The sequence below is a fragment of the Elephantulus edwardii genome, unplaced genomic scaffold, assembly GCF_000299155.1.
Source record: "Elephantulus edwardii isolate Elephantulus edwardi_28Jun2011 unplaced genomic scaffold, EleEdw1.0 scaffold00124, whole genome shotgun sequence".
NCBI classification, from domain to species: Eukaryota; Metazoa; Chordata; class Mammalia; order Macroscelidea; family Macroscelididae; genus Elephantulus; species Elephantulus edwardii.
Window position 1 is genome coordinate 5792119 of NW_006399874.1, and position 26521 is coordinate 5818639.

Here is a 26521-nt window from a genome sequence, read left to right on the forward strand (position 1 = left end):
AACCTGCATTTATGTCTCTTAAAAAATGTATTTGCTATGAATAAGTCATTGATTGTGCAAAATTCGATCATTCTCTCTCCAGCTCCATTTCTGTCACTGAGTCCATGTTTTCCAACTACTGAATCTTCTTCTTTGTTCCCAACTTTTGCATTCCAGTCACCCATTATTATCAATATAAAAGTAAAATCTAAATATGCCCTTTTCAAACTCTACCGCTCTCACCCACAAGATTCTAACGTCTGTACCACTGAAGGTGTGCCTTTTCCCTGACTTCCAACCACTGATTCACAGGTAAAGAACGCAATCATACATTAGTGGATACCTCCTCTAGATTTAATAGAATATCTTCATTTAGAATTCATCTATGATAACGGAAACAAGAAAACAAATATCTTACCTAGTGTTTTCTGGATGTCGTTCTTGGCTGGCAGTAAGGATCCCTGCGCATCTAAAAGCACTTCAGCAGTTTTTTTCAATTTCTCAACAGCAACCTGCTGGCTTGATATTTGTCCTTGCAGTGCCTGAGGAATGAATGTTTGCCAATTATACCCAAAGAGCTACCGAATATATTTCCATGTAGGAAAAAACAACACACCCCTGATTTACAATTAGATAAACTGCAAAGAGTCAATTTTTCATCATTATCAATTTACTAAGGAATTACTATGATATATAATATTGGTAGTTGTAAAACGCATTAACCAGTTGTTGTTGCTATATACTGTCAAGTCTGAACTGACTCATAACTGATCCTCCAATGGGTTTTCAGAGGCAGTAGATCACATGGGAGAAAACTGCCCACCTTATTAATTAGCTCCTCATCCTTAGCCAATTAACATAATAAAAGTGGACTCTTGAATTAACCTCTCGAGCAAATGTTTACAACAATTTTCATGATTCCTGACTCTATACCCCTCTCGTCTTACCATGAATTCTTCCTTTAATTCTCTGCTTCTAAGCTTTATGAAACAGTACCACCACTACCTCCAAATAACGGAAAGCAATGAGCAAACAATAGCAGCAACAAAATAAAAAGCCCACTTCTGATTCCAGACAGACTAAGACCAAAGTACATCTGATCCAAGCAATGGTATTTTCAATTGCTTTATATGCATCTGAAAATTGGACAGTGAATAAGGAAAACCAGAGATTAACAAATGTTTTTGAATTACGGTTCTGGAGAGGGATACTGACTATCCCACGGACTGCCAAAAGAACAAGCAAGATTGTCTTGGAGGAAGTACAACCATGGTGCTCGTTAGAGCAAATACAGAGAAATGTCATCTCACATATTCTGGGCATGCTGTTAGCAAGGGTCAATCCGTGGCAAAAGACATTACGCTAGGAAAGGTGGAGGATCAGAGAAAGAGAGGAAGACCTTCAAAAGAAATGGACTGAAACAATGACCGTAACAATGGACTCGAGTATATGAGAGGTCATGAAGATGGAGCAGGAGAGGGCCAGGTTCAGATCTGTTGGAGACAGTGTTTCTATGAGCTACTGTCAATCTGAGGGCACCTAAGAAAAACAATTCCATGAAGCTCTGACTCAATACTCTAGGCGTATTTCTTAAAATTTTTTATTTTATACTGGTTTGCTTATCAAGTTCATATATATTGTGTTTCACACTATTCTTCATTCTCATTGTGTTTCATACAATCATTCCCATGCATTATACTTTTTTCCAAACACCATTGGACTATGCCCACCATTACCCTGTCTTTCCAGATCCTCCCCGGATCCTTCCAATTTCCTTCACCCCCTCCCTCTACTCACCAAATTGTGTGACCCTGTGATTTTGCTCCTACTCATCCTTACTCCTCTGTTCCCACTCCTTCCCTGCTTGGATCTCCACACGTTTTACTCATTATCCTTCTATTTTTACAATAATGACCTGATGCATTTGTTGTGGGTTTGTTTGGATTTTTTTGTCATTATGAGACTGAGTTCTCCAGTCTCTGCCAAATTGAATAGTATTTTTCGAAATCAATAGCAACTCAGACAAAGATCTCATAACAAGTTTACAGAATCCTACTGGGCCTCCACAAGAAAAAGACTGATAACCCAGTTACAAAATGGCCAAAAGACAAGGAAAGAATTTTCACAGAAAAAGATATTCAAATGGCCAACACACATAGGAAGAAATGATCCAAATTACTGGCAATAATAGAGATGTAAATAAAATCCACAATGAGATAGCATCTTGCCCTAGTAGCAATGGCAAAAAGTAGAAAGGCAGCAAACAATAAATGTTGGAGAGGAAGCGGAGAGTTGGGAACTCTCGTACACTGTTGTGAGACTGTAAAATGGTACAACCACTATGGAAGGCAGTTTGGTGTTTCCTCAAAAAGTTTAATGTAGAAAACTCCATACGGCCTAGCTATTCCACTAAAAGGAATATTCCCCCAAGGAAATGAAAACTGAGACACAGATTTGTACACCAGTGTTCATAGCAGCATTATTTACCATTGCAAGAACATGGAAACAGCCCAAATGTCCAACAAAAATGGATTGAGAAGTGGTGGTACATTCATTCACACAATGGAAAAATATGAGGCATATTTAGTTTTGTTCACTCAACAAAAGCTATCTATTAACAAAAGTTAACCTTATAAATGAAAAAGAAAAGAAACCAACTTTGTTACATTTTGTGAAAACAAAGCCACAGGACAGACACAAAGTTTTACCCATAGGAATCTAAAAGGCTAAGTGGCAGTGTCAGACACAAAGAAGAAAAGGGTCCTAGTGGACGTCTGAGAAGAGGCTGGAAAGGGAGATAACAGCCAGATATTAAAAGATGAGGCTTCAAATGTCAGGCTTAGGAGTCTCTATTTCATCCTGTAGCAAAGTAATCCTTTTTGTAATTCAATGGGTAATTCAAGGCTTTTAAGGAAGGGGATGAATTACATGAAGGTTAACTGTGTGGAATGAATTAAGAGGGGTGGGGAAATGAATCCGTGAAAAGGCAACTTCAATGGTACAAAGTAGTGACGGTCTGTCTGAACCAGGTAAGCCGAGTAGGTCATATATGAGAGAAGAATTAACGGAGATTTCTTAGGACTTGGTAATTGTCTAAAGCTAGGATGCCCAATATTGTGACCACTAGCTACATGAGGTTTTTTAAAAATTAAATAAATGTTGAATAAACATTCTTCAATTGCACGAGCCACATTTCAAGGTCTACATTAGCCACCTGAGATTTAGTGCCTACCAAAATGGACAGGCAAATTATGGCACATTTTCATGATCACAAAATGTCCCAATGGAGAGTGATGCTCAAGATAGAGGCAAGAGGCAGGAAAGGACGGAACAGGATTAATGGAAATAAGAATCACAAGGAAAAAGTGGGGGAAATGGGGTTGCACTGTGGGTACTGTAATTAAAATCATTAACAAAATGTGTACAAATGGTTGAATGGAAAAATCAATCTGTTTTGTAAGCATTTTTACAAATCACAATAAAATAAGTGAAAATTAAAAAGAAGAGCACAATAAGGGGATGAGAATGGGAAGTCTCCAAAGTTTATGAGCCTAGTGATAAGCAGAATTCACAAACAAAACCAGAAGTTTATTAGTATCTGTAACTGGTGACTGCAAAGTTCTGTGAGGACCTTCGTTAGAGAAACAGCAAAACTAGAAATAGAAGAGGTTCAATATATTCCAGAAGTGGAAACCAAATATAAATAACTAGGAATCAATATCTGTGATGAAGTCATTAAATTAAAAAACATGATCAGAAATGAGAACCATAAAAATTTGTGGAGACTAGTGATTATATTTAGATGATAAGGAAGAAAAGAGAACAAATAAGATCAGAGAGGTAGAAGAGAGATCAGAATCCTGAGGTACTTAAGATGCACATTTGGGTGTCAATTCCAAATTCCCACACGTCTAAATGTAGATGAACTCATCCCTGGCCATGGTTTCCAAATGCTTCCTGAATATTTCCAGCACATGGTCACTTCAAATTCAAAAAGCCAAACTACGAACCCATCACTTCCTTCTTTCCTTCCTTCCAAGGACACAAGGTGATGAATCAAGTGATTAACCTGAAGTCTGACCTAGACTCCACCACTACTATCTAACTTCCTTCACTTACGCAAATAAAGGCCAAGCCCTGATAACTGTTCTGCTAAGTTATGTCTCTACCCAGACTTCTGTGTTTATAGTTTACTGGAGGATAATAGTATCTCACTAGGATTGTTATGAAAGAGTCTTAAGTTATTTCCCTGTCTCCAACCACTTCCTTACTAACCCCCCCTCCCCTCCCCGCCGCCTGTGTTCCATCTGAGCATGTCTTAAAATGAACTCATTGCCATCGAGTCAGAACATGCAGTGACTGGTGGCTGTGCTCTCCATAATCATATTAAAGAGAGTTTAAAGTTTTTAATTCCTAAATTACTCACTCAGTGGTCTACTGGGTAGGGAGATGTACTGTCAACCCAAAGGCCTGCAGTTCTAATCCACCAGCCACTCCAAAAGAGAGAGATGGGCAGTCTCCCCCAGCATGCTTTACAGACTCTGAAACCAATTGGTGATTGGTATGCAAAAGTTGGGAAGAAGGAAGAAGGACCAGAAGTTGGAAAATAAGTCTTGGTGACAGAAACGAAGCCAGAGATAGAATTTTGTACAATCAATGATTTATTTGTCACAAATACCTGTTGTAAAAACCACAAATGCTGACTATACTCATGGACCTCTTGTGATGGACTACACAGGAATTAGACTGATTACATTTGTTGGAGGCAGGAATCGTTGGAGTAGCTCAATGTCAGGTGTGAAAACAAGTCAGGTGCCAACTCTTCATCAACTATTCATGGGCAAGTTCACATTGAAGCTAAAGAAAAACACATTCACAAGACTGTATTTCACCTGAATTTAAAACCATCTAAGAACAGGTTTAAGGCCCTGAACACTAATGAACAAAAGACCAGAGAAGCTGTGGGATAGTATCAAGGTTGGAATTCATGAAAAAAGGAAGAGGTCATTACAAAGACAAAGGAGAAAGAAAACACCAAAATAGATGTCAGAAAGAACACTAAATTTTGTACTACAATGATGAGAAGCCAATACAAATGGGAAGAAATGATGAAAGTAAAAAACTGAACTGAAAATTTCAAAGGGCAGTTTGTTCAAAGAAAAGTATGTTCTAACAAAATTTTTAAAGTGCTAGAGTCAGAAAATCAAAAGGGAAGAACTCGCTGGGGATTTCTTAAGCTGAAGGAACTGAAAAACAAATTCAAAACCTTGAATCATCCAGGATGCATCAAAAGAAGATGGGAAGAATATATGGAGACACTGTACCAAAAAGAACTGGGGCTGACACAGAATCATTTCAGGAAGTAGCATATGCTCAAAACCTAATGGTAATAATAAAAGATGAAGTTCTGCTCTTGAAAAATAGGCAAAAAAATAAGGTCCCAGAAATTGACAGAATACCAATTGACATATTTCACCTAACAGATGCAGCCCTGGATGTGCTAACCAGGCTGTAGAAATCTGAAGAATATCTACCTAGCCAACTGAGCGGAAGAGATCCCGATGTGTCCCCATTTTCAAGAAAAATGATCCAACAGAATGCAGAAATAGGGAGCTCTGGTGGCCTACTGGCAAGAAGCTGGCACTGCAATCCCCAATGCAGTTGGTTTAAACCCACCAGCTCCTCCCGGGAGAAGAGACGGACAATTTCCTCCCATGCGATTAACTGCCTCTTAAAATCTGCTGGAGGGTCAGCTATGGGTTGGTTCCAACTTGATGGCACACAACCAACAATTATTATTAATATCACATACAAGCAAAATACTGCTGAAGATTATCCCAAAGCAACTAGAATAGTACATTGACAGAGAACTGCCAGAAATATAAGCTGGGTTTAGAAGAGGTAGTAGTACTTAGTGATTTCACTGCTGGTGTCAGATGGATCTCACCTGAAAGCAGAGAATACCAGAAGATAGATGTCTATTTTTTTTTTTGTTTGTTTTGGTTTTTTTTTCAACTATGCAAAGGCATGTGTCTATATGGATCACAAGAAATAAAGGTACTTATAGCTTTAGAATGACATAAATAACAATTTTTTTGGGTAGGGACATGCAAGTAAGAGATATAGACCACTAATAAGACAGCTCTTTGGTTTTTCCATCCCATTAGGTTTAAACTGAGCAGACTGAGAAGTAGAAAACAAGAATCACATTTCTATCAATAAGGAAGCACCAGAGATCGCAGTGTGACCCTTGGGCCAGTGATTTCTGCACAAGATAAAGCAGGACAGAGACTGAGACGGCACCAGTGCTATTGGCAGTAGCTGCATCAACAGCAAAGCTGGGGGAGAACCAAGCCCATCCTGAGGTAAACTGAACTAGATCTGCTGTCCCACTAAGCCAGGGGCCAGCTATTTTGGAAGTAGATCATGAGACCTTTCTCATGCTGGTGAACTGAACCTTTAGCTTTTCAATAAATAGCTAAGGGCTACTGACCGTGTGTTCTAGTCAGGGAGTCCAGGACCAGATATAGTTGACGTTTATAAATTTATGCACACTTGGTCAACTTTATGGTTTCCTGACCTAACTCTATCCCAGGGATCACTGTGAACTTGCTGGGTCAACATCACCAGTCAATGTGATCTGAGTACAGGCTTGGCTCCAAAGTGACGCCCCTAGACTGCTCTTTTAATCTTATCTTCTGAGATTCCCAGAGTGCTAAAGTGAGAAAATCTATTTTTCCCAGAGTTCCCTTGAAGAGAATCTCAAGGAGTTTCAATATAGCCAAGAAGAATTGAGCAGCTAAAAACACAGCCAACAGTTATTTGAAAAATAATGCCAATATCAAGAAACTGTGGTCAGAAATAGGTCAGATAAACCCCTTAGGTGATAAAAATGGTAATTACTATGTTGAAGTCAGTATGTTAAGTGTAGAAGAGATTTTATTTCATTTTGGTAGTAGCCTGATATCTCTATCACTGTTAGAAGGAAAACAGCTGTAAATGTTGTTAATAAAAATCAGTGAAGTGGAAACTACCTAGTTTTCATAAAATTTTATCCTCACCACATGCTGAGATCATCTTTGAGGATAAAATGAAAATACGCCAGGGACAACTTGCATTGCACAACTGATTTTAAAAATTATGCAGTGGCTTAATTAGGATACATTCTTCATTAGGTCTCTTCTTTTTATGTTTCACTGATGGTTTTAGGACCTAAGGAATCTTCTAGTAGCAAATACTAGCCATGTTTTCTTCCTTCTTTTTCAAACGTAATGTATGGACCTCTTTAATGAAAATGCAAGTGTTAGTTTGGATTTATTTTTCCTTACATGAACATTAACTTTATATAAGGTGCAATAAACTAGTATAAATCAAATAAAAATTTATAGTCTACAAATTTATTCTCTAATAGGGAGCTCTGGTGGCCTAGTGGTAAGAAACTGCACTGCAATCCAGGAGGCATGCAGGTCAAATCCAGCAGCACCTCTACGGGGAAGGATTCTGTGGTACTAAACAACTTATGTTAATACTTTGTTGTTGTTGTTTACTGACCCATAGCAGACCTTCTGGCAGGTTTTCAGAGGCAGTTAATTGCATAGGAGGAGACTGCCCATCCTACTCAGGTGGAACAGCTGGTGGCCTCAAACTACATGCTTCGATATTGCAGCACAGCTTCTTGCCTCTAGGCCAAAATTACCTCATTTTCAATTTAGTGTAATCATTTTCTTTTTCAGTTCTTACTGGCTCTAGCTTTCATATGTTGTTGTGTGCCACTGAGTTGGAAGCAACTCAGAGCTGACCCTCCAGCAGATTTTCAGAGACAGTAAATCGCATGGAAGGAGGCTGTTCATCAATCATAGTGATTTTACACTGTTAGAATTTCCTCCCCAAACAACGGTCTTAAATCTCATACAGCTCTTCTGATTCTACCTCATATACTCTTTTTTAGACAGGTGAGAACTGAAAGCTTAAACAGATCTGTTTCTGTGCTTATGGAAAGCAGAAAAGGAACACCCTCAAGGAGAGGGATTGACACAGTGACTTTAATAATGGGTTTGAACACAGAGGAGATTGTGAGGATGGTGCAGGATAGAGCAAGGTTCCCATCAGTTGTTGATGGATCCCTATGGTCAACTTGAAGGCACATAAGAACAGCAGGATTGAAAGGGCACGTTAGGAAAAAGCAACAGTAAGGTTGCTCAAGTGCCTGGGCCTCCTCGCAGGGCCCACAGCAGGGATGGAGAGATTCTTCTGCTCAAGAGAGAATCATACCCCCTTCTGCTTTAACTGCCTGCTCTCCTCCTAGTACTGTGCATCTTCTGTGCCCTTCCTCTTTATAGGCCTTCTCTCTGCCTGGGGTTTAACTTGCCACACTTTTACATACACCTTAGTTTCCTTCCGGCTAAAAGTTGCCAGTCTCAAACCACAACAAATTTAAATAAAAGCAGTCACATAAAATACCTGTTTTCCTCCTAACAGCACAAAAATGATTAATGACTCAAAAGATAACAGATGCAACTAGATTCTGCAAGGCAGCTGTGTAACTGGCAAAAGCCTTGTTTATTACCTTCTAGCTATGGCAGCAATATGCTCCTATTCACCAAACCAAAACAAACCCATGTCCATTCAATTGATTCTGACTCCTAACAGCCCCACGAGATACAGCAAGCCCCACGGGGCTTCCAGGCGGTAAATCTTTACAGGAGCAGACTGTTGTGCTCATGGAAGCATCTTTCTCTCCTGAAGAGGCTTGGTGGCTTGAACTACTATTTGGTTGGAATTCACATGCTGAAAACTTTTACCACCAGGGATCCTCAAGCTACTGCTACTTACCTGCTTAATAAGAACGGATTAATGAAATGAATCTTTCAAAGTAAAAACATTATTGGTCTTATTGATTATGACCAAAATATTTTATCTTCCGTTGTTGGGACTTGGGGATTTTATCTTCCATTGTTGTTGGGTGTTATTGAATCGACTTCAACTCCCAGACACCTTCAGAACAACAGACCCGGACCTTGCACTATTCTCTCTCTTCCTCACAATCTCCGTCCTGCCCAAGCCCACTGTGGTACTCACTATGTCAACCAATCATGAATCTTCTCTGCACATTAGAATTTTAAAATAGGCTTTAAATTTAAGAAAATAAAAAAGATGTTCTGTGCACTGTGTGTCAGGGTGAAACCCTCAAGGTCATGCAATTCTCACATCAAACCTGACACAGCTGACAGGCTTTTTGAGACTGGCAGTTGGTTATAATTAATTCCTGAACCCTCAGAACCCCTACCTTTGACAGCGATCTCTCTTTTTATTTACCTGTCCATCTTTAAAAATTACTTCATGAGTAGCTATTTTCAGCCAGGGACTGTTCTAGGTGCTGGGGACACAGCAGTGAGCTCATAGCCTAATGACAATAGAAGAGAAAGACTACGAATGAGGTAAATAGAAATATAGTCTGAAGTGTTAAGGAGAAAAGAACAGAGAAGACAGAGAGGAAAGGCTGAGGTGACCAGTGATAGAGTAAGAAAATAAATGGTTCACAGATTTGCTCCCTATTACCAACCCAGAAAGCTCAACTTTCAACAGTTTTCCCTGTCAGGCAATTATAAAATTCTTTACTGAACTGATTTGATGAATAAGCATTTTCAGGAGTAATAACCCTATTCCTATTACCAAATCCTTTGCAAGAATCGGACACATCTTATAATATTTGATAAGCAGCCATAATAACAAGATGAAACAATCTTATTTGAAAGAGAATCAAAATTGACTCTAGGGTGTTGTACGTTCCCTGCATGTTCCCTATGCTAGGTAGAATGATCAAAGGTGCACTGGAATGTGAAAATCACTCAATAAGATATTTTAAGAGTTTAGATCTTTCCCCTCGTTCCGCATCTCTTGCTGCCTCACATTCACTCACCTTGGTCTCCTCTAACTGCCTCTGCAGGTTTTTGGGGTCCACAGCAATGGGTTCAGATAAGTGTTTGCTTGCTGTGGCCTCACAGGCCTGGAGCCCAGAAAGGAGTCCACACGAAGCATCTTCATAGTGTTGATATTTATCTACTAGGTCTTTAAGGTTATTTCCCAGGATGTTGCACTATATTAAAAAAAAATAGACATTGAGTGAGATTACAACTCTCTATCTGGTACTTATTAAAGTAACTTTAGGATCTATAAGTTATATAAATTGGAAAGGACCAGATTTAAACTAAAGTCAATGAACAATATGTAGGAAGAAGATTTTCTTCTTCTGTAAAGACTCATCCTCTAAGATAGCAAAAAGTATGCACAAAAATAAGATTATTTTCAATTTATACTAATTAAAAAAAAAACAAACCCAAAACCATTTACAAAACTTTGTAACAATAACTCTTAACCTACGCAGATGCACCATGCAACTGTTACTGGGATTTACACAACCTTGAATATTGATATACATTTAACGTGAAGGTTTTCAAGATGTCACTATAGCCAGATGTTTTACAGGATTAACACTGAAGGGCAAAATGTCTAAATTAGAATGAAACCAAGGCCAAGAGCCACGGAGGCTCTTCAGACCTCTTATAAGACTTGGTAAGTCTGTTCTTGTTCAATTTATACCATTAGTAGTACTAACACTCCCCATTGCTGTCGAGTTGGAACTGACTCAGAAGTGACCCTCCAGTGGGTTTTCAGAAGCTATAAATCTTAAGGGAGAAGCTTGCCCATCTTCCTCCCATGAAGCAGCTGGTGGATTCAAACTGCCTGCCTTTGGGTTGGCAGCACAAATGTAAGAGCACTAATGGCCTAGTGGGCAAAGAGCTGTACTATCAACCAAAAGATAAGTGGTTCGAGTCCACCAGCTGCTTTCGGAGAGAAAGCTGGACAAGCTCCTCCTGTGAGATTTACAGTCTCTGAAAACTCTCTGGAGGGTCAGCTCTGAGTTGGTTCCAACTCAATGGAACATAACAATAACAACAACAATTACCTATAAGAAATTGTTTTTAATTTTCATTTTTTTAAAAAAATATGCATCTAGTCAAGGCAGTCTTATTCATTTACAGTCATATTTTGAATCAGACGCCGTTTTGACCCTGAAGGAGATGTTTCTAGACTAATTTGGATAGGCATATGGGTATAGAAGGACGTAAAAGATTACCTATCTCAATGGTGGGGGGACACGAGTCTGAGGTTTATGGGAATATTTTGTTTGAGAACTCTACCTCACACAAAGGCCTTAATGTCTCTTTTACTTGAGAATCATGTTTTATGGAAGGCACAACTTGAGTTCATAAGACCTAAGTGTGAATTTTGGCTCCACTCAGTATTATTTTATCTCCTTGGAAAGGTCACATTATTTCTGACCTAATATCTTTCAATCTCATTTCATTCATCTACAAAATCCTTATAGTACTCAAGTTCATTGCCATCTATGACAATGAAAATAAAAAAAAATTTTAAAGAAAAGAAATTGGTTTTCATAGGGTTTTTGCTGTTTTTAAAATAAAACTTGTTTACAGGAACAAGAGGCTGAGAAACAGTCCACTTAAGTACTGAAATAATACATTGATGAAATGTATGTGTAAAAAAAAAAAATTGCAGTATTTGTGAGGAGATAACATCAAGTTCCCAAACTGGAGAGACTGCCGATTGATTAGCCAACTGCTTTACCCGCTATTGCACAAACTATAGGCTATTGCCCTCTCCTGGTAAACCTGGAAACTGCACATTATTAGTTACAGAACTAAAGCTAGTGGAAAATGGTTCTAGCAAATCTCACTTAATAATTACATTTACTTTCCTAAATTTTAAATTTCTTTTTCAGTGAATACTGCTAATAAAAGTAAGTTGAAACTACCCTTCCCCCTGTTTTAGTTTTCTCGCTTTTAATTCCAAAATGAAAGCTCTGAAGATAGTTAAAATTATATTCACAAACTGATCTTCCCTTTACAGTATAAAATAATAAAATTACCTTGGAATAGAGAGCTCTGAACCGCTCGGTAGCTTGGTCCAACTTGCTCTGTACCTCTCTGTGGGTTGCTGAAGTATCAATATTATCCTTCTGCCCCTTACTGCCATCTCTCTTGCTACAAGATTTGGCAGCCTCCAACACTCTGTTTCCAGAAATAGTGATGTACCGCAGGTCTCCCTTGTGAGAAATAACATCTTCTGAGAAACTCTTCTGCCTTTTCAGTTTGGTCATTAAGCCACTGAAGTTATCCGGCCCTGCCTCGAGGTTTTCAAGTTCCTGTTCTGACTGCTGCAGCCAGTGTTCAAACTCATGATAGTCAGCATCGAACTTTTCCAATTCTTCCTGCAGAGAGTGTGTTAGCTTCAGTGTCTTCTCTGACTCTGCCAGTGCAGTTTCATAATGCACTTTCAGTTCCTTCATGTTCTTCTGTAGTTTCTCTTTTTCCTCAGGGGAGAGGTAGTGACCTTGTTTCTCCAGCAAGGCCTGTGCAGACTGAGTAGCAATGATGACGGCTTGATGTTGAGAGATAATCTTCTCATGCTGGGCCTATGTGGAAACAAAATGGCCACAATTTTAGTGACAAGCTTACACTGAGGTTGTTAGGAACTCTCTGTTACCTCAGGTTTTCAAAGTTCCACAGACAGTTTGTTTCTCATAACTCTTCTCAAAGCTGTAAAGTAATTCTGCTTTATTGGTAAATTTCAGAAAAGGAGCATTTTGAGCACTCTAGTAAAGACTGCAGTCTTCAGTATGGATTAAGGCTCAATATCAAGAATACAAAGATTCTCACCACTGGGCAGATTGGCAGCATCATGATGGATGGTGAGGAGATTGAGATTGTTCACAGTTTTGGTTTGCTTGGCTCCACCAGCAGCCAGGAAATGAAAAGTTGTATTGCAATGGGAAAGTCTGTGGTTAGAGACCTCTCTAAAGTACTGAAGTACAACAATGTCAGTCTGGAGACTAAGGTGCGCCTGATACATGCCATGGTCTTTGCAATTACTTGCTAAGCATCAGAAAGCTGGACAATGACTAGGGAGGATAGAAGGAAAATTGACGCCTTTGAGCTGTGCTGTTGGAGAAGAGTATTGAATATACCATGGACTGCTAAGAAATCGAACAAGTTGGTCTTGGACAGGGTGAAGCCAAGTTGCTCCTTAGAGGCAAGGATTCTGAAGCTTCGTCTGACATACTCTGGACATGCTACAAGGAGGGACCAGACCTTGGAGAGGAATGGCATGCTTGGGAGGGTGGAGGAACAGCACAGGAGAAGAAGACCCTCGATGAGACGGATTGATTCAGTGACTGGGGATAATGGGGGTACGTGTGTCAGAGATAGTGAGATTGGCACAGGATAGGGCAGAGTTTAGGGTTGTTGCACACAGGGTCGCTTTGAGTTACAGGCAACTCGATGGCACATAACAACAACAAAGACCAAAGTACACCAAAGTACTGAAGAGCAATGAAGTCAGTCTGGAGACTAAGATGTGCCTAATATATGCCATAGTCTTTGCAACTACTTGCTATGCATCAGAGAACTGGACAATCACTAGGGATAATAGAAGGAGAACTGATGCCTTTGAGTTGTGGTGCTAGAGAAGAGTGTTGAATATACCATAGACTTCTAGGAGAATAAATAGGTTCATCCTAGAGAGAGTGAAGCCAGGCTGCTCCCTAGAGGTAAGGATTCTGAAGCTTCATCTGACTTAACTTGGGGTATGTTGCAAGGAGGGACTAGTCCTTGGAGAGAAATGTCATACTTGGGAGGGTGGCAGGGCAATGCAGTAGAGAGGAAGATCCTCGATGAGATGGACTGAGTCAGTGACTGGGGTATATGTGTCAGAGACAATAAGATTGGCACAGGATAGAGCACAGTTTAGGGCTGTTGTACACAAGGTCACTATGAGTTGCAAGAGACTTGATGACACATAACAATAACAAGAGCAATAAAGACCAAAGAATGGATGTCTTTGAATTATGGTGCTGACAAAGAATATTATTAAATGGGCTGCCAGAACAACCAACAAATGTCTTATGAAAAGTATAAGCAGAATGTTCCTTCAAAGTGAAGATGCTGAAATATATCTCACATACTTTGAAAGTTATGAAGAAGGACTAATTTTGGGAGGACATGTGTGGTAAAGTGAGGGGTCAGTGAAAAGAAGAAAACCCTGAACAAGATGTATAGACAGTGCCTATATATGAGGATGTCAGAAAACTGGCAAGTGTGTGAAGACTACAAAGGATGACTAAGAGTCAGAATTGACTTGACAGCACCTAACAAGAACAGAGTGTCAGAATATCACCTAATTTTAAACAAATTCCATCACTTACTATACGGATACCCTTGGGCAAATTTTCTTCACCTCTATAGGTCTCAATTTTCTCATCTGTAAAATGGGAATAAGAAGTTACTCCACAGAGTAACAATCCACACAGGACACAATGAGAAGATGAGAAGATCTTCAAAGAATGCCTAGCCTAGCCTTAACTGCTCTAGAAATGTTAACTTTTCATTTCCAATAATTCTACCAGATTTCTCATTGTTTCTTTCACTTTCTTGTTGATAAGTGCCACGGAGTCAGAACAGACTCTAAAATGTCCCCTCCAGCAGGTTTTCAGAGGCTGTAAACGCATGGGAGGTGACTGCCTATCTTTCTCATAAAAAGCAGCTGTTGGATTCAAACTGTGTGTCTGTAAGTTGGCAGCCTTCTTACCATCAGAACTCAAGAATGACTATTTCTATTTGGCTTATGGATGCACCTGGATAGATAATAGGATATTGCTTCACTCTAGTCATTCAACTTTAAACATATAACTCACATGTTATCTTCACTTATCTGAAAATAACATTTATCTTACAACATCTGTCATGTTTAGAATAACCCACCTTGACTTTCTGGTATTGCTGGTTGAGGTTCTCCTCAGTTGTTACAACTTGTCCACCAGCATCAGTTTCCAACAGGTTACCATTGACTTCATCCTCTTCTCCAATCACTGACTTGTCTTCCCCTTCTTGAAAATGGGTACCGTTCTGTTCAATTACCTGTTTGTGTCTTACCCCTGCTCTTTCTGAATCAACATTTGACAGCCAGTCCAAAAGGTTTTCTATTCTCGTTTTGCTCTCTTCCAGCTGTTTCACAGCTGCAACCTGGACAGGAAAAATTCACATTCTGAACAATGCAGAATCATTACCATTAATGCACATAACAAAATATTTAGATAATTTCTAGTGCGTTTGAGATACCAGTATGCAAAATCTGACCAAGGAACACACTGAAATTGCAGAATAATAGGAGGTTACTCTGAAGCTTTCACTGCTCTTACTTGTATACCAATGTTTATGGAAATAGCCCAAATGTCAAACTACAATGCAATGTATTGAGAAACTGTGGTACATTAACACAACGGAATATTATGCATCATGCAGGAGCAATGATTTTGAAAAATACTATATAAATTAGAAGAGGCTGGAGAGAATTATGCTGAGTGAACTAAACCCAGTCTCATAAGGACAAATACTACAAAAGGCATTGTAAAAATAGAAGGGTAACTACTAAAACATGTATGCAAACTCAAAGCAGGGAGGGTGGAGGAGGGTTAGGGGCAAAACCACAGGGCTGCTCAGTTTGGTGGATAGAATGGGGTGGGGAAGGAAATGGCAAGAGTCTAGGTGAAAAGACAGGGTAATGATGGGTAATGTGCAAAGGTGATTCATTTTATAAAACCTAATGCAGGAGATGACTGTATGAAGCACAATATGAATGAAGAATAGTGTGGAAAACAATGTATACAAACTTTGTAAATAAACTTAAAAAAAGAACAAATACATTTCAGAACTATAACTACATACACAGCATGGGGGAGCCTGGAAGACAGAATACTGAGTAAAACATGTAAGTCACAAAAGTAGAAATACCATCACTGTGTAACACCCCTGTTATAAAATACGACAGATGGGGGGTTGGCTGGGGAGAGAGAGAATAGGGAAAGAGTGGCTAGATAATGAACAATGCTTTAGAACAGATGAGGGAAGAACTGTCTGAAAGGAATACATGATTATGCATTACATGTATGAAAACAATCTGGAACAAGAGGTGCATTGACAGGAAGAAAATGTATGACGATGAATAAAAAAAAATTAAATAAAAATAAAACTACAATTGATAATTATTCAAATTTCACAATAAAGTAATACAATCTCACTTTTAACAACATTAAAGAAGTTAAAGTCAACTCTTCAAAGTTTTTGTAGTATTTGGTCAATTAAATGCTTGCAGGTCCAGAATTCTTGTCCTTAGAGCATTTCTTATCAAAGAAGTAGTGCACACATATCTGTATACAGACCTTTTCAGTTTCTTCCTTGATTGCTGTCTTCACAACTTTATCCAGCTCCTTTTTAGACTGTTCTGCCTTTACATTAAGCTGTTCACACTTCATTTTAGCTTCATTAAGTTTCTGTTCAATCAAAGCCTTCTCATCTGGGGAAAGTTTATTCCCACTTTCCTTCAAGAAGTTCTCTGTGTTTTTCACTGTATCTGCCAGGGCCTGTGCACTTCCTTGAATATCTTTCTGTAGTTCCTTGTAATAAAAAGATAACAATACTAAGTTGTTGCATACTTCCTTCTTCTAGAGCTTTTTTAATTCCAAAAGAGAGGATGGATAGAAAAGGAATCTCAAGCATGTGTAGTTTAAAAAATTATACTGAATATGTTCATTTGAATTATATTTCATAATATTCACTGTAATAGGAAACCTCACAAAACATTAAAAAAAGGCACAAGATTTGCATGTTGTGTTTCATTTTCACATTTTAAATGGATAATAGATTTTTTTTTTGATGTAGCTTTTAAAACATGGAAAACACTGACATAAGTATATAGCTGGATCAAATTTTTACACATTAAAAAACTCAAAAAATATACTAAATCAACAAAAATCATCTACAAGCATATTTGTAAAGTTCTTAGATGGTAATATTACTTATTCTATTTCTAAACAGTTAATTTTAGTATATATCTAATGCTCAGTTAAAAAACAGTTCTATAAAAATATTTTTTAAAAAGTATCAGAATTCTGTAACACATAATATTAATTCCCTTACCCTTACTGCTAAGAAGCTCAAGAATTAAGATCTCTACTCTTCTCTAGCTTTCCTTAAAACAGATTTCATGAGTTTTCTATTATCTCCCTTACTATGTATTTTCTGACTTCACACTGTACTGTTTGAAATGTAAAATATTTTCTTTTATCCATGATTTTATATTAAGGCCCTGATTTTTTTTTTCCCTTAATAGTATCTGAATTGAAAGAGATACTTATTACTACTTAACATGAAGTATGTCACTAAGCACATAATGTTTACTTAATCTTAGGATAATGTTGCAATGGAATTATAATGAATTAAAAAACTGAGGATCAGAGAGATTAAGTGATAAAGTTAACAAGGCGTAGAATCTGGGATTTGAACCAAGAACTACATAGCTTCATGAGAATGTGCTTTTTCCTGCCACCAAAATAAAGATATCTTTTTTTTTTTTTTTTTTTTAGTTAACAGGTGATTTATTTTCTCTTGGCCACTGCATTAATTTCAGGATACGTTTTGTTGGTTTTTTTGTCATTCCCCTGCCCCCCCCACACTTTCTTCCCATGAATAAAGAACAGAGGAAGAAAGAAGGAAAAAGAAAGAGAAATAACTGGAGTTTATGGTTCTTTGGTCAATTAGTTGGCTGGCTAAATGGATTCAAACTTAAAGTCAACCGAACGTCTTCATAATCCTATCTCCTTCATACCTGTTCTATTTATTAGGATACCAAATAAGTCAAGAAAGTGACCTGGCTTACTAGAAATGGAAAATCTGATTATTACTATTGAGCGTAATGGTAACTACCTATGGCTTGCCCCTAAAGCACTAAAACAATATTTTTCAAAGACTCTTAACTACTTTCCAGACAATAACAAAATCCAACATCAAAATACAGCTACTAAGATAAAACCAAGCGCTACCTCCTGCTTGGACTGATACTTCTTTAATTCAGCCGTGCCGTCGCCAATCACAAAGGACTCCTGGTGGCCTATCAGGCGGTTCTCAGTTTGGGTGAGGAGGTCACAGATCCCTTGGAGTTTTTCTTTGTACTCCTGCTGACACTCTGCCATGATCTGAAGTGGAGCAAAACCAAAGCATCTTTAAAATTGCTTCTCTGGCAGCTGCTTATTAGAACACTGTTTACAAGTTTCCTCTAAAAAAAAAGCTTTCGCGAGTATGCTGTAAACATGGTAGCAGTGGGGTACAAACAGAGCAAGGTGGGACAGAGAGGAAGAAGAGCACATCTCATGTACAAAGTAAGAGATAATGTTTGGATGCGACTGCTCAACAGAATACTGGCCATGCACATGTGTGAGAGATGGAACTTCTGACCGACAGGAAGAAAACATCCCATTTTCTTAAGCTCTTGAAACCTGCGACACACACAATTAATTCTGCAAAAGGATATCAAAAGAGAAGTTAGTTGTGAGTTGCCCATTCATGTATCTGACATATGTACATAAGTTATCATGCTAGAGATAATGACCAGGTGCTTCAAGAAATAAAAAGAAAGCATTGCATGCAGTTTGCTTTTTTTTTTACTTCAACACTGTATTTAATACTATATAGATTCTATATATTTATTCTCACCACTGAGCTCACTATGAGAAACATCACTCCTAAAAAATTCATTAAATCATTCTAAGAGATTATATTCATATAGTAAGTGAATACAAATAGCCGAAATCTTTCATTTTTCTATTATATCTACACTGTTTATATATTCTGTAGTCATAGATAAAGCCTTACTAAGAGCTTACCTCATACCATGCATGGTACTAAATGTTTTAACATGCATCTTTCTATCAAATGCTCACGATAGAATCATATAAGCACTATTGTTTCCAATAGAGGAAAATGAGGTTAGCTGGCTTTCTGAGATCACACACCTAGTGGGGAGTGTTCCATGTAGGATCTAAAGTCTGGCTCCAGAGTCCATGATGTGAACTGCTGTGCAATACTGTCTCCCAGGGATAGGAGGTAAATACTCTTAATATGACTAGTCATCTAGCCACTGTCTGCCTGGAAGTGGAGAAGACTTCTAATGCTTATAGCCACAATTTTCAAGATATCTACGGTGTTAACCTAAAATTGGCATATGTTTTTTAGCCATTACCTTAGCCCCTCTGGTCTCCAGCTAACGTATCTACAGATACATGGTCTTGCAAATCATTAACAGCTATGGAACTAGGGAAAGGGAGTGTTTCCCACAATAAGCAGCAAGACTTGAGGGAGACTGGAGCAAGACCTTGTTGATGGTGGTGAAGAGACCGTGGCATTGCTGTGGAAAAACTGGCCAAGTGTAACCAGATCCTGGACTGACTGAGGAATCCAGAGGCTTCTTGCATTTGTACCGCTAAACTGCAACTTGGTTGACTGAGAAGCTGTCTTTCATCAATTAAGACTGCTGGACTAAACTTGAATTTGCATTGAGTGACAGTCTTTGCCTCTCCCACTTTCCACCTTACTTCCCTAATAAACATTCTCTGTACAACAACTTTGAGTGTGTGAACCAGCAATGAAGAAATGAACTTCTTGCTGTTGGTGTGAATCTACAAGCACCAAGGGGCTGGACTATGGGCTCTTCATCTGCTGTCTACTCTGGAGTTATGAGCAGCTGTGCTATTCACACTCCTCTGGCCTTTTCAGAGAAACACTGATGGCCTTCTGCACCCACATCCTATATTTTCTACTTTTAGAAAAAAATCATGACTCTCCTCTGAAAAGATTAGTTTTAGGGAGTTGTAAAAATTAAAATGAATATTATTATAGACTCATTATGAAAATCAATACAGTTATACATTTGAGGGTCTCTACATTGTACCTGTTCACTAATTGCCTTTACAGTAAAATAATTTCTATCTCCCTATAATCCCTGGATATTTACGTTCAAGTTTCACACTGAAGAACAAAAACCCAAGAATTCTAACTGCACAAAAAGAAAGGCAAACCTTCTGATCATCAAGATCTTGTTCTAGTTGTAACCGAGTCTCTAAATGGTCCACCTGGGAAGTGACTGATTCCTGGACATCAAGAAAGCACTTTTGAGTAGTATTTAAGAGCCTCAAGAGTTGTCTGCTTTGGTTGGGAGACAAATCTTGTGCATATTCAGAAATGAAGAACTGGACATCAAACGCAGTCGTCTCCAGTTGTGTTTTGGTATGTCCAAGGTCTTTTAACAAGCTCTGTAAACAATGCAGTACAAGTTACGAAGAGGAACTTAAACTGTGATAAGAGTTTAACAAGAACATTTATTAAAAAAATTCATTCTCTTTCATAATGGACTCAAGATTTTATTGATATTTTTCATCATTAATCTAGTCATTCATTATTTATTGTCTAGTAATCAATGATGATGAAATGACTTAAACAGTATAGTAAATGAGATAGGCAAAAAGAGAAATAAATGCTCTTAACAATATCTAAACCTTTCCTGTAACTATTATATCTCAAGTTAAAAATAACTGTTAAGAGAGGTAATGGTTCATCTTATGTTCATGTGCACACCAAAAACAGTAATATTAAAATATTATTTGCTAATACTTACAATATTCATGTAATTCTCATAGGATGGAAATAGTATTGTGTTAAAGCATGAATTAAAAGTGGGCTATCCAGAATTTGCATTTTCTAACTCCTACGTTAGGAATTTAATTATTACTCATGAGGCATAGTGTTTAAAAACAAAAGATGCTGAAGAGGACTTCTTATTATGTGTCACTGACTTTGAGCCAACTCACAGCACTGTCAGTGGGCTGATTCTGATTCCTAACAGGCCTACAGAATACAAGGGGACTAACTGTTTCATAGGCTTTCCAAAGCTGTATACCTTCACAGAAGCTGAATGCTCAATCTTTCTCCCATGGAGGAGCCGGTAGGTTCAAACCACTGATCTTTTGGTTCATAGCTGAACCACCACAGAACCAGGGCTGGGCTCCCTGACTAATGTAAACATACAAATCTCAAAATGTCAAGACTAGCAAGTTTGATAATGCAACTACGAAAGCTTCAAAATGATAACCATCACACAGTGATTATTTATAAACAAACATCTGTTTTCTAAACATTTATATTAAATCTCCAGGGTTTATAACATAGTTGGTTGTATCTATTTTGACACTTGCCTTGAGAAACGCCAACGTTTTTTTAAGTTCAGTATCTCCAACATTCCTGATCTCAATATCCTTCACTGATTGGCTCTTCTCTGATATCCAGTCTGAAAACGACTGAAGCTTGTGCAGAAATGCTTCATGGGACCCAGCAAGTTTAGACTAGAAAATAAAACTGTGTGTTCATTTTCTTTGGTTCCCCAAAATGGTACATTCTTTCAAATGATCTGATGATGAAGTATTTAATTTAACGACTGACTTGGCGTGCGGCACGTTTATGCCTACCATTTCAGAATCAACTGCAAGCATGATCTGTCTTGTCCTCTCTGAAGACCCATCGGTGAGGGAAGCAAAGGCAGCTTGCAGGCGTCCATGGCTGCCACTCAGCTCCTCACGAGCTTCTCTGGGAAAGCTCCTCGGGAGAGACTTCAGGAATTCTTCTGCCAACTTCATGTCTTTTCTTAAAATGACTGCAATTGGAGCCAATCCCAATTCAAATGCCTGTGAAGAAATAGACATCACACCTACTGATTATTTTGTGGAAGAAAGAGAACTAGTAAGCTCAAGAGAAAAATAAAGGATCTGCTTATTTTTTCCTAAACTTTAGCTGTCACCCAGGGATAGGCAGGAGAAAAGTCTTACCTCTAACTGTTTTATTTGGCTTTTCAAAGCTTCGAGATTGTTATTCAAAGACTCCAGGTTGAATAAAGGAGGTTTCATTTCTTGAAGCAAAGTCAAATACTCATGCATTTTTTCAGTGTGCTGTAAACACTGCTGTAACTCACTGGAAAACTAAAAATAAATTTAGCCAGGTTAACTCAATAGCCCTTCTGAAGATTTTTTTTTTAAAGTAAATAAAAATATATGGAGTTCTGGTGACTTAGTGGCAAGAAGCTGTGCTGAAATTCCGAAGACACATGGTTCGAGGCCACGAGTTGCTCCGTGAGAGGATGGGCAATCTCTTCCCATGATTTCTTAAAACCCACTGGAGGGTCAGCTATGGGGTGGTTCTGACTCAATGGTAAACAACAACAACAACAACAAACAATCCTGATACCACATTCTTCTTTAGAAGCAGGAGTGGCATCCACTCCCTAAATAACATGCCTCTGGAAACCCTATGAACTTTGATAAATGTCAACAGTTGTAGAGGGACTTCAAGACTTTTGTTCATAGGGTTGCTTTCAACCATGCTCGACTTGAAGGCAGTCAACAACAATAATAATTCCCTAATGTTTCATGACTCCAGAGTAATATATCATATGGTCATCCGACTCAAAATGCCCCATGCCAGTCCATCTCATCTCACCAATGCCTAGTATGTCAATATTTATGCGTTCCATTTCTTCCTTAACAATATCTAATTTTCCTACATTCATGGTTCTCACATTCCATGTCCCAATCACCAGTGTCTGCTTACAACTGTTCCTCTTCCTTTGTATTTCCATGCTTGAAAACTCAACCTCCTTTGCCATTTCTGTTATCTAAATGTGTTCTGTTGTACATAGGGTTTTCAGAGGCCTGCTATTTCAGAAGTGGATGGCCAATCCTTCTTCCTAGTCTGTCTCAATGTGAATGTTCAGATTTAGAGAAGTATTAGACCAGCAAGTTAAAAGTATATCCCTTATTGCGGAGTTAACTTTAGTGTCAGTGTTGTCCCTGCCTTTCTCACATGTACCTTTACGCACTTATTTCCTGCTTCACCATCCCACAGGATATCCATCCTGGAGAGGGTTAAACCGGGTGGCTCCTTGGAGGCAAGGATTCTGAGGCTCCGTCTAACTTACTTTGGACATGTAGTGAGGAGAGGCTGGTCCTTGGAGAGGGACATCATGCTTGGGAGGGTGGAGGGACAGCGCAGGAGAGGAAGGCCCTCTATGAGGTGGATTGATTCAGTGACTGAGATAATTGGGATGGGAGTGTCAGAGACAGTGCAATTGGCACAGGACAGAGAGGAGTTTAGGGCTGTTGTACATAGGGTAGCTATGAGTCGCAGGCGACTTGACGGCACATAACAACATAACAACAACGTTTCATGAAGTGACTTTCATAATAAAATGTACAGGTCAACTTACCTGTTCCACTGAGTTGTCTGCAAAAGTAATTTCTTTTGACCCTGAAACACGTTCCAGATGGTCCAGAGAATCAGCACATCGCTCCTCTAACTTCTCATCCATTGGCAGTGCTGATGCACTCGCTGTAGTGTTTCCTAGTCCAGCTTCTTCCACATTTTCCAACTTAAGAGAACAGTGGGTTCCCTGTTTGCTTTTAAGGTCACTAAGTACATATGGCTTTTCACTCATCTCAGACACAGCAGGAGGTTTCTTATTTATGTTTCCAACCTCTTTTAATATCTGTGAATATCCACCAGCAAGCAGTTTACAGAAAATATGTTCAAGTTGTAGTTGAAGTACTTCAGATGCAATGCCTCTTTTCCCCATCTGAGTGAATTCTTTCATCAGTTCAAATGCTCCTGCAAGTTCTTGGCTGTACTGATTTTGCTTTAGCATCTCAAACAGTAGTTCAGATTGTAGATGGGCTGTGAAAGGATCATCTCTACTCTCTTCTTTCAGTTCTGGCACAATATTCATGGGAGAAACTCCAGAAGAAGCAATGATTGTTGCATCGCTGGGTATATTAGATGCTTCTTTCATGGACTGTGTTGTGTTAGCCTTTTTAATTATACTTTGAATTAAAACTTTAGTATCCACATAGGCTACAGGCTGCCCAATCTCCTGAGGATTTTTATGATCTTCTTTCAATCTGTTCAAGAGTTCCTTTATGTCTTCAACCAATGCTTGAGACAATTCAGGTGCTTGAACTTCCTTTTCTTGGATTCCCTGAGATAATCCATGTTCTTCTGGTGGCTGTCGGTCAGTCATTTCTTTATTAATGTCTAAAGATGAGTCAGTGTCTAAAGTGTGACTGGGGTTACTTCTTACTTTATCTGCACAGAATTCTGCCTGCACAAAATCAGTCCTTCCCCCTAGGTCTTCCATATTCCTGAGAGGTAATCTTGAACCTGTGGCTTCATTACTTTCTAGTGAGAACTGATGAATTTGTGCTTCTCTTTCCGAGACAGATTCTTTAGTTTGAGTATCATTACTTAGGATTATCTCATTCACAGGCAAGTCTTCAGTCATACAAGGTGCCTTTTCTTTTACATTAATTCCAAGTTTTAAGTGTTCTATCCTGGAAGGGGCAGCAATTACAACACAACTAGGGACATCTGGATTCAAATCAGTTTGCTGACTGTTATTAAGCCTGTTTTCTGAGTCTCTTTCATTATTGGAATGGCAAATATCTTCATCTGATTTCAGTTCATCTTGTGCTTTTATACTTTTAGCACAATGTTTTAAATGAGTAAATAGATGAGGATCTTTACCAGGTTCATCTGTGAATGAAGTTTTCTTAGGACCTTTATTCCCTTCAGAGGAAACGGGAGAGTCACTGACCACTTTGGAAGCTGATGTGTCAAATATGTCATCAAGAGCCTCAAACTGGATGGGACTTTTATTGACCATTGTTTGTAAATTCTTCGTTTTATGTTCAGGAGTTGGAGATGCTTTTCTAAGGTTTCCTTTCCTATTATGGTCTGCCATGCTTGTGACTTGTGGATATGAAAACTGACCATTATTACCTAAGTCATGACTCTCCGTTGTACTTTTATCAGATATAAGTTTGAGATACTTACTCTCTTCCTTTGGATTTTCCATAATGTCTTCTTTATCTCCTGTACGTGAGCATATTTTCTGAACTGATGTTCCATTTTGTTGAGTTACAAGTGCTACAGATGACAAGTGGTTTTCCTCATCAGGTTTTCCTATGAACTCAGGCTCAGAATAAATTATTTTCTCAAAATAGGGGCCCACTTTAGCTGCTACATCTTCAAAACCCTGATCTCGACCTTTCACAGGGACAAGAAATTCTGGCTCAGGAATCAAATTTAACTTAGTATTCACTGGATCATTTTTCAAATCAGAAAGTGGATTGACATTTTTATTATGTACTATATCATCAGGGCCTAAGGTTTTTACTGCTTCAGTGTCTTTCATGATAGGTAGCAGTGTATCTGTAGGTTCCACCTTGCACTGTAACTGATTTTCTTCACTTTTTCTTAAAACAGGAGCATATTCTGGTTGGGTGCTTTTTTCACCAACTAAACTACTTTTACTTGTTGGCTCTACCTGTGAAACATTTATACTCTGCTGTTTCTCTAAAGTATTAGAATTGTGTATATTATCTGGGAAGTTCATTTTGTATATTTTCTCATTCTCATCACTGTTTCTCTTCTCATTTGTGGTATCACACACTCGAATATCCATACTCTCAACTTCATCTTGGCATAGACAACTTTCAGTCTCATCTCTTCCTTCTCTTCCATCACCACCACCACCACCATCATCATCATCCTCCTCCTCCTCCTCTTCATCCTGACCATTACTATCACCCAGGTAATCTTCATAACTTTCTTCACTTTGCATAGAGTCTGAATGAGTCAGATCAAATTCATATTCTTTTCTAGGATCACATTCTTCTTTCCTTACTGCCCAACTCACAGTGTTATCAGACTTTAAAGAAGCGCTGAAGTTCTCTTCTCTTTGTACACGTTCATAATCAATCCATGAGTCAGACTCATCAGCTTCAAGGTTATTTGTGCCTTTGGGTATGGTTTCCAGCAACTGCCCACTGACCTCATCTGAGCCAACTGAATTTAAATATATTCCTTCACCAGAATCAAGGTCTACTTTCTCTACACCCGTGGGGAAATCTTGAAGAAGCTGTGCTTTCTCCCTCAAACTCAGGCTTCCAACTAGCCCTCGCTGTGTAAACATGGGATTTTCATTCTCCTTTGACACATCATAAAAGATTTCTCCAAGAGGAGGACTCTCTTCATTTCCCTCTTGCAGTGCCTCATAGTCCTCAGGCTGCAGACAGTCACAATCGTCACCTTCAAGAAGCAGAGAGTCATGGTCATCATCTTCAAACAAGGGAGTATCATAAAAATCATCCTCACTGTCAGTGTCTGTCTCTGTGTCACTCTTCTGATTGTCCAGCAGGGATGTTTCATAGTCACCAGCACTCACAGTTTCGTTAAGCAATGGTGTGTCACAAACACATGATTCATCTGCTGTATTTGTATCGTCCCTTGAAATCACAGCACAAGAATATTCTTCCATTGTGGACTCGCTTTGCTTGTCTCCAGGTTTCCACCATAAAGCGGCAGGCAGTTTTTCATCATCGCCATGTGTATCTGGACTGCATTTATCACTCTGATGTTGGTCCTCAGGATTATTAGAACAGTCATTATTCAAAGATTCTTGTCCAGAGGATTCTCCTTGTAAGCTGATATTAATAGCTGCAATTCCCAGAAACTGATCTTGAAATCCTTCTCCC

The 26521-nt window shown here is 38.7% G+C and overlaps 1 protein-coding gene across 3 annotated transcripts in view; it reads right to left on the reverse strand.

Moving 5' to 3' along the window:
• The window catches only part of DST (dystonin), a 674592-nt gene that overhangs the window by 143048 nt on the left and 505023 nt on the right, over positions 1-26521 (reverse strand). For all 3 annotated transcript variants that reach the window (XM_006893143.1, XM_006893142.1, XM_006893144.1), the window contains 6 exons: positions 17936-18088; positions 16277-16510; positions 14820-15080; positions 11930-12475; positions 9899-10075; positions 398-521 (listed from right to left, as the gene is read on the reverse strand). In XM_006893143.1, coding sequence (XP_006893205.1) covers positions 398-521; positions 9899-10075; positions 11930-12475; positions 14820-15080; positions 16277-16510; positions 17936-18088 — 1495 coding nt within the window. The remainder of the gene's footprint in view (positions 1-397; positions 522-9898; positions 10076-11929; positions 12476-14819; positions 15081-16276; positions 16511-17935; positions 18089-26521) is intronic.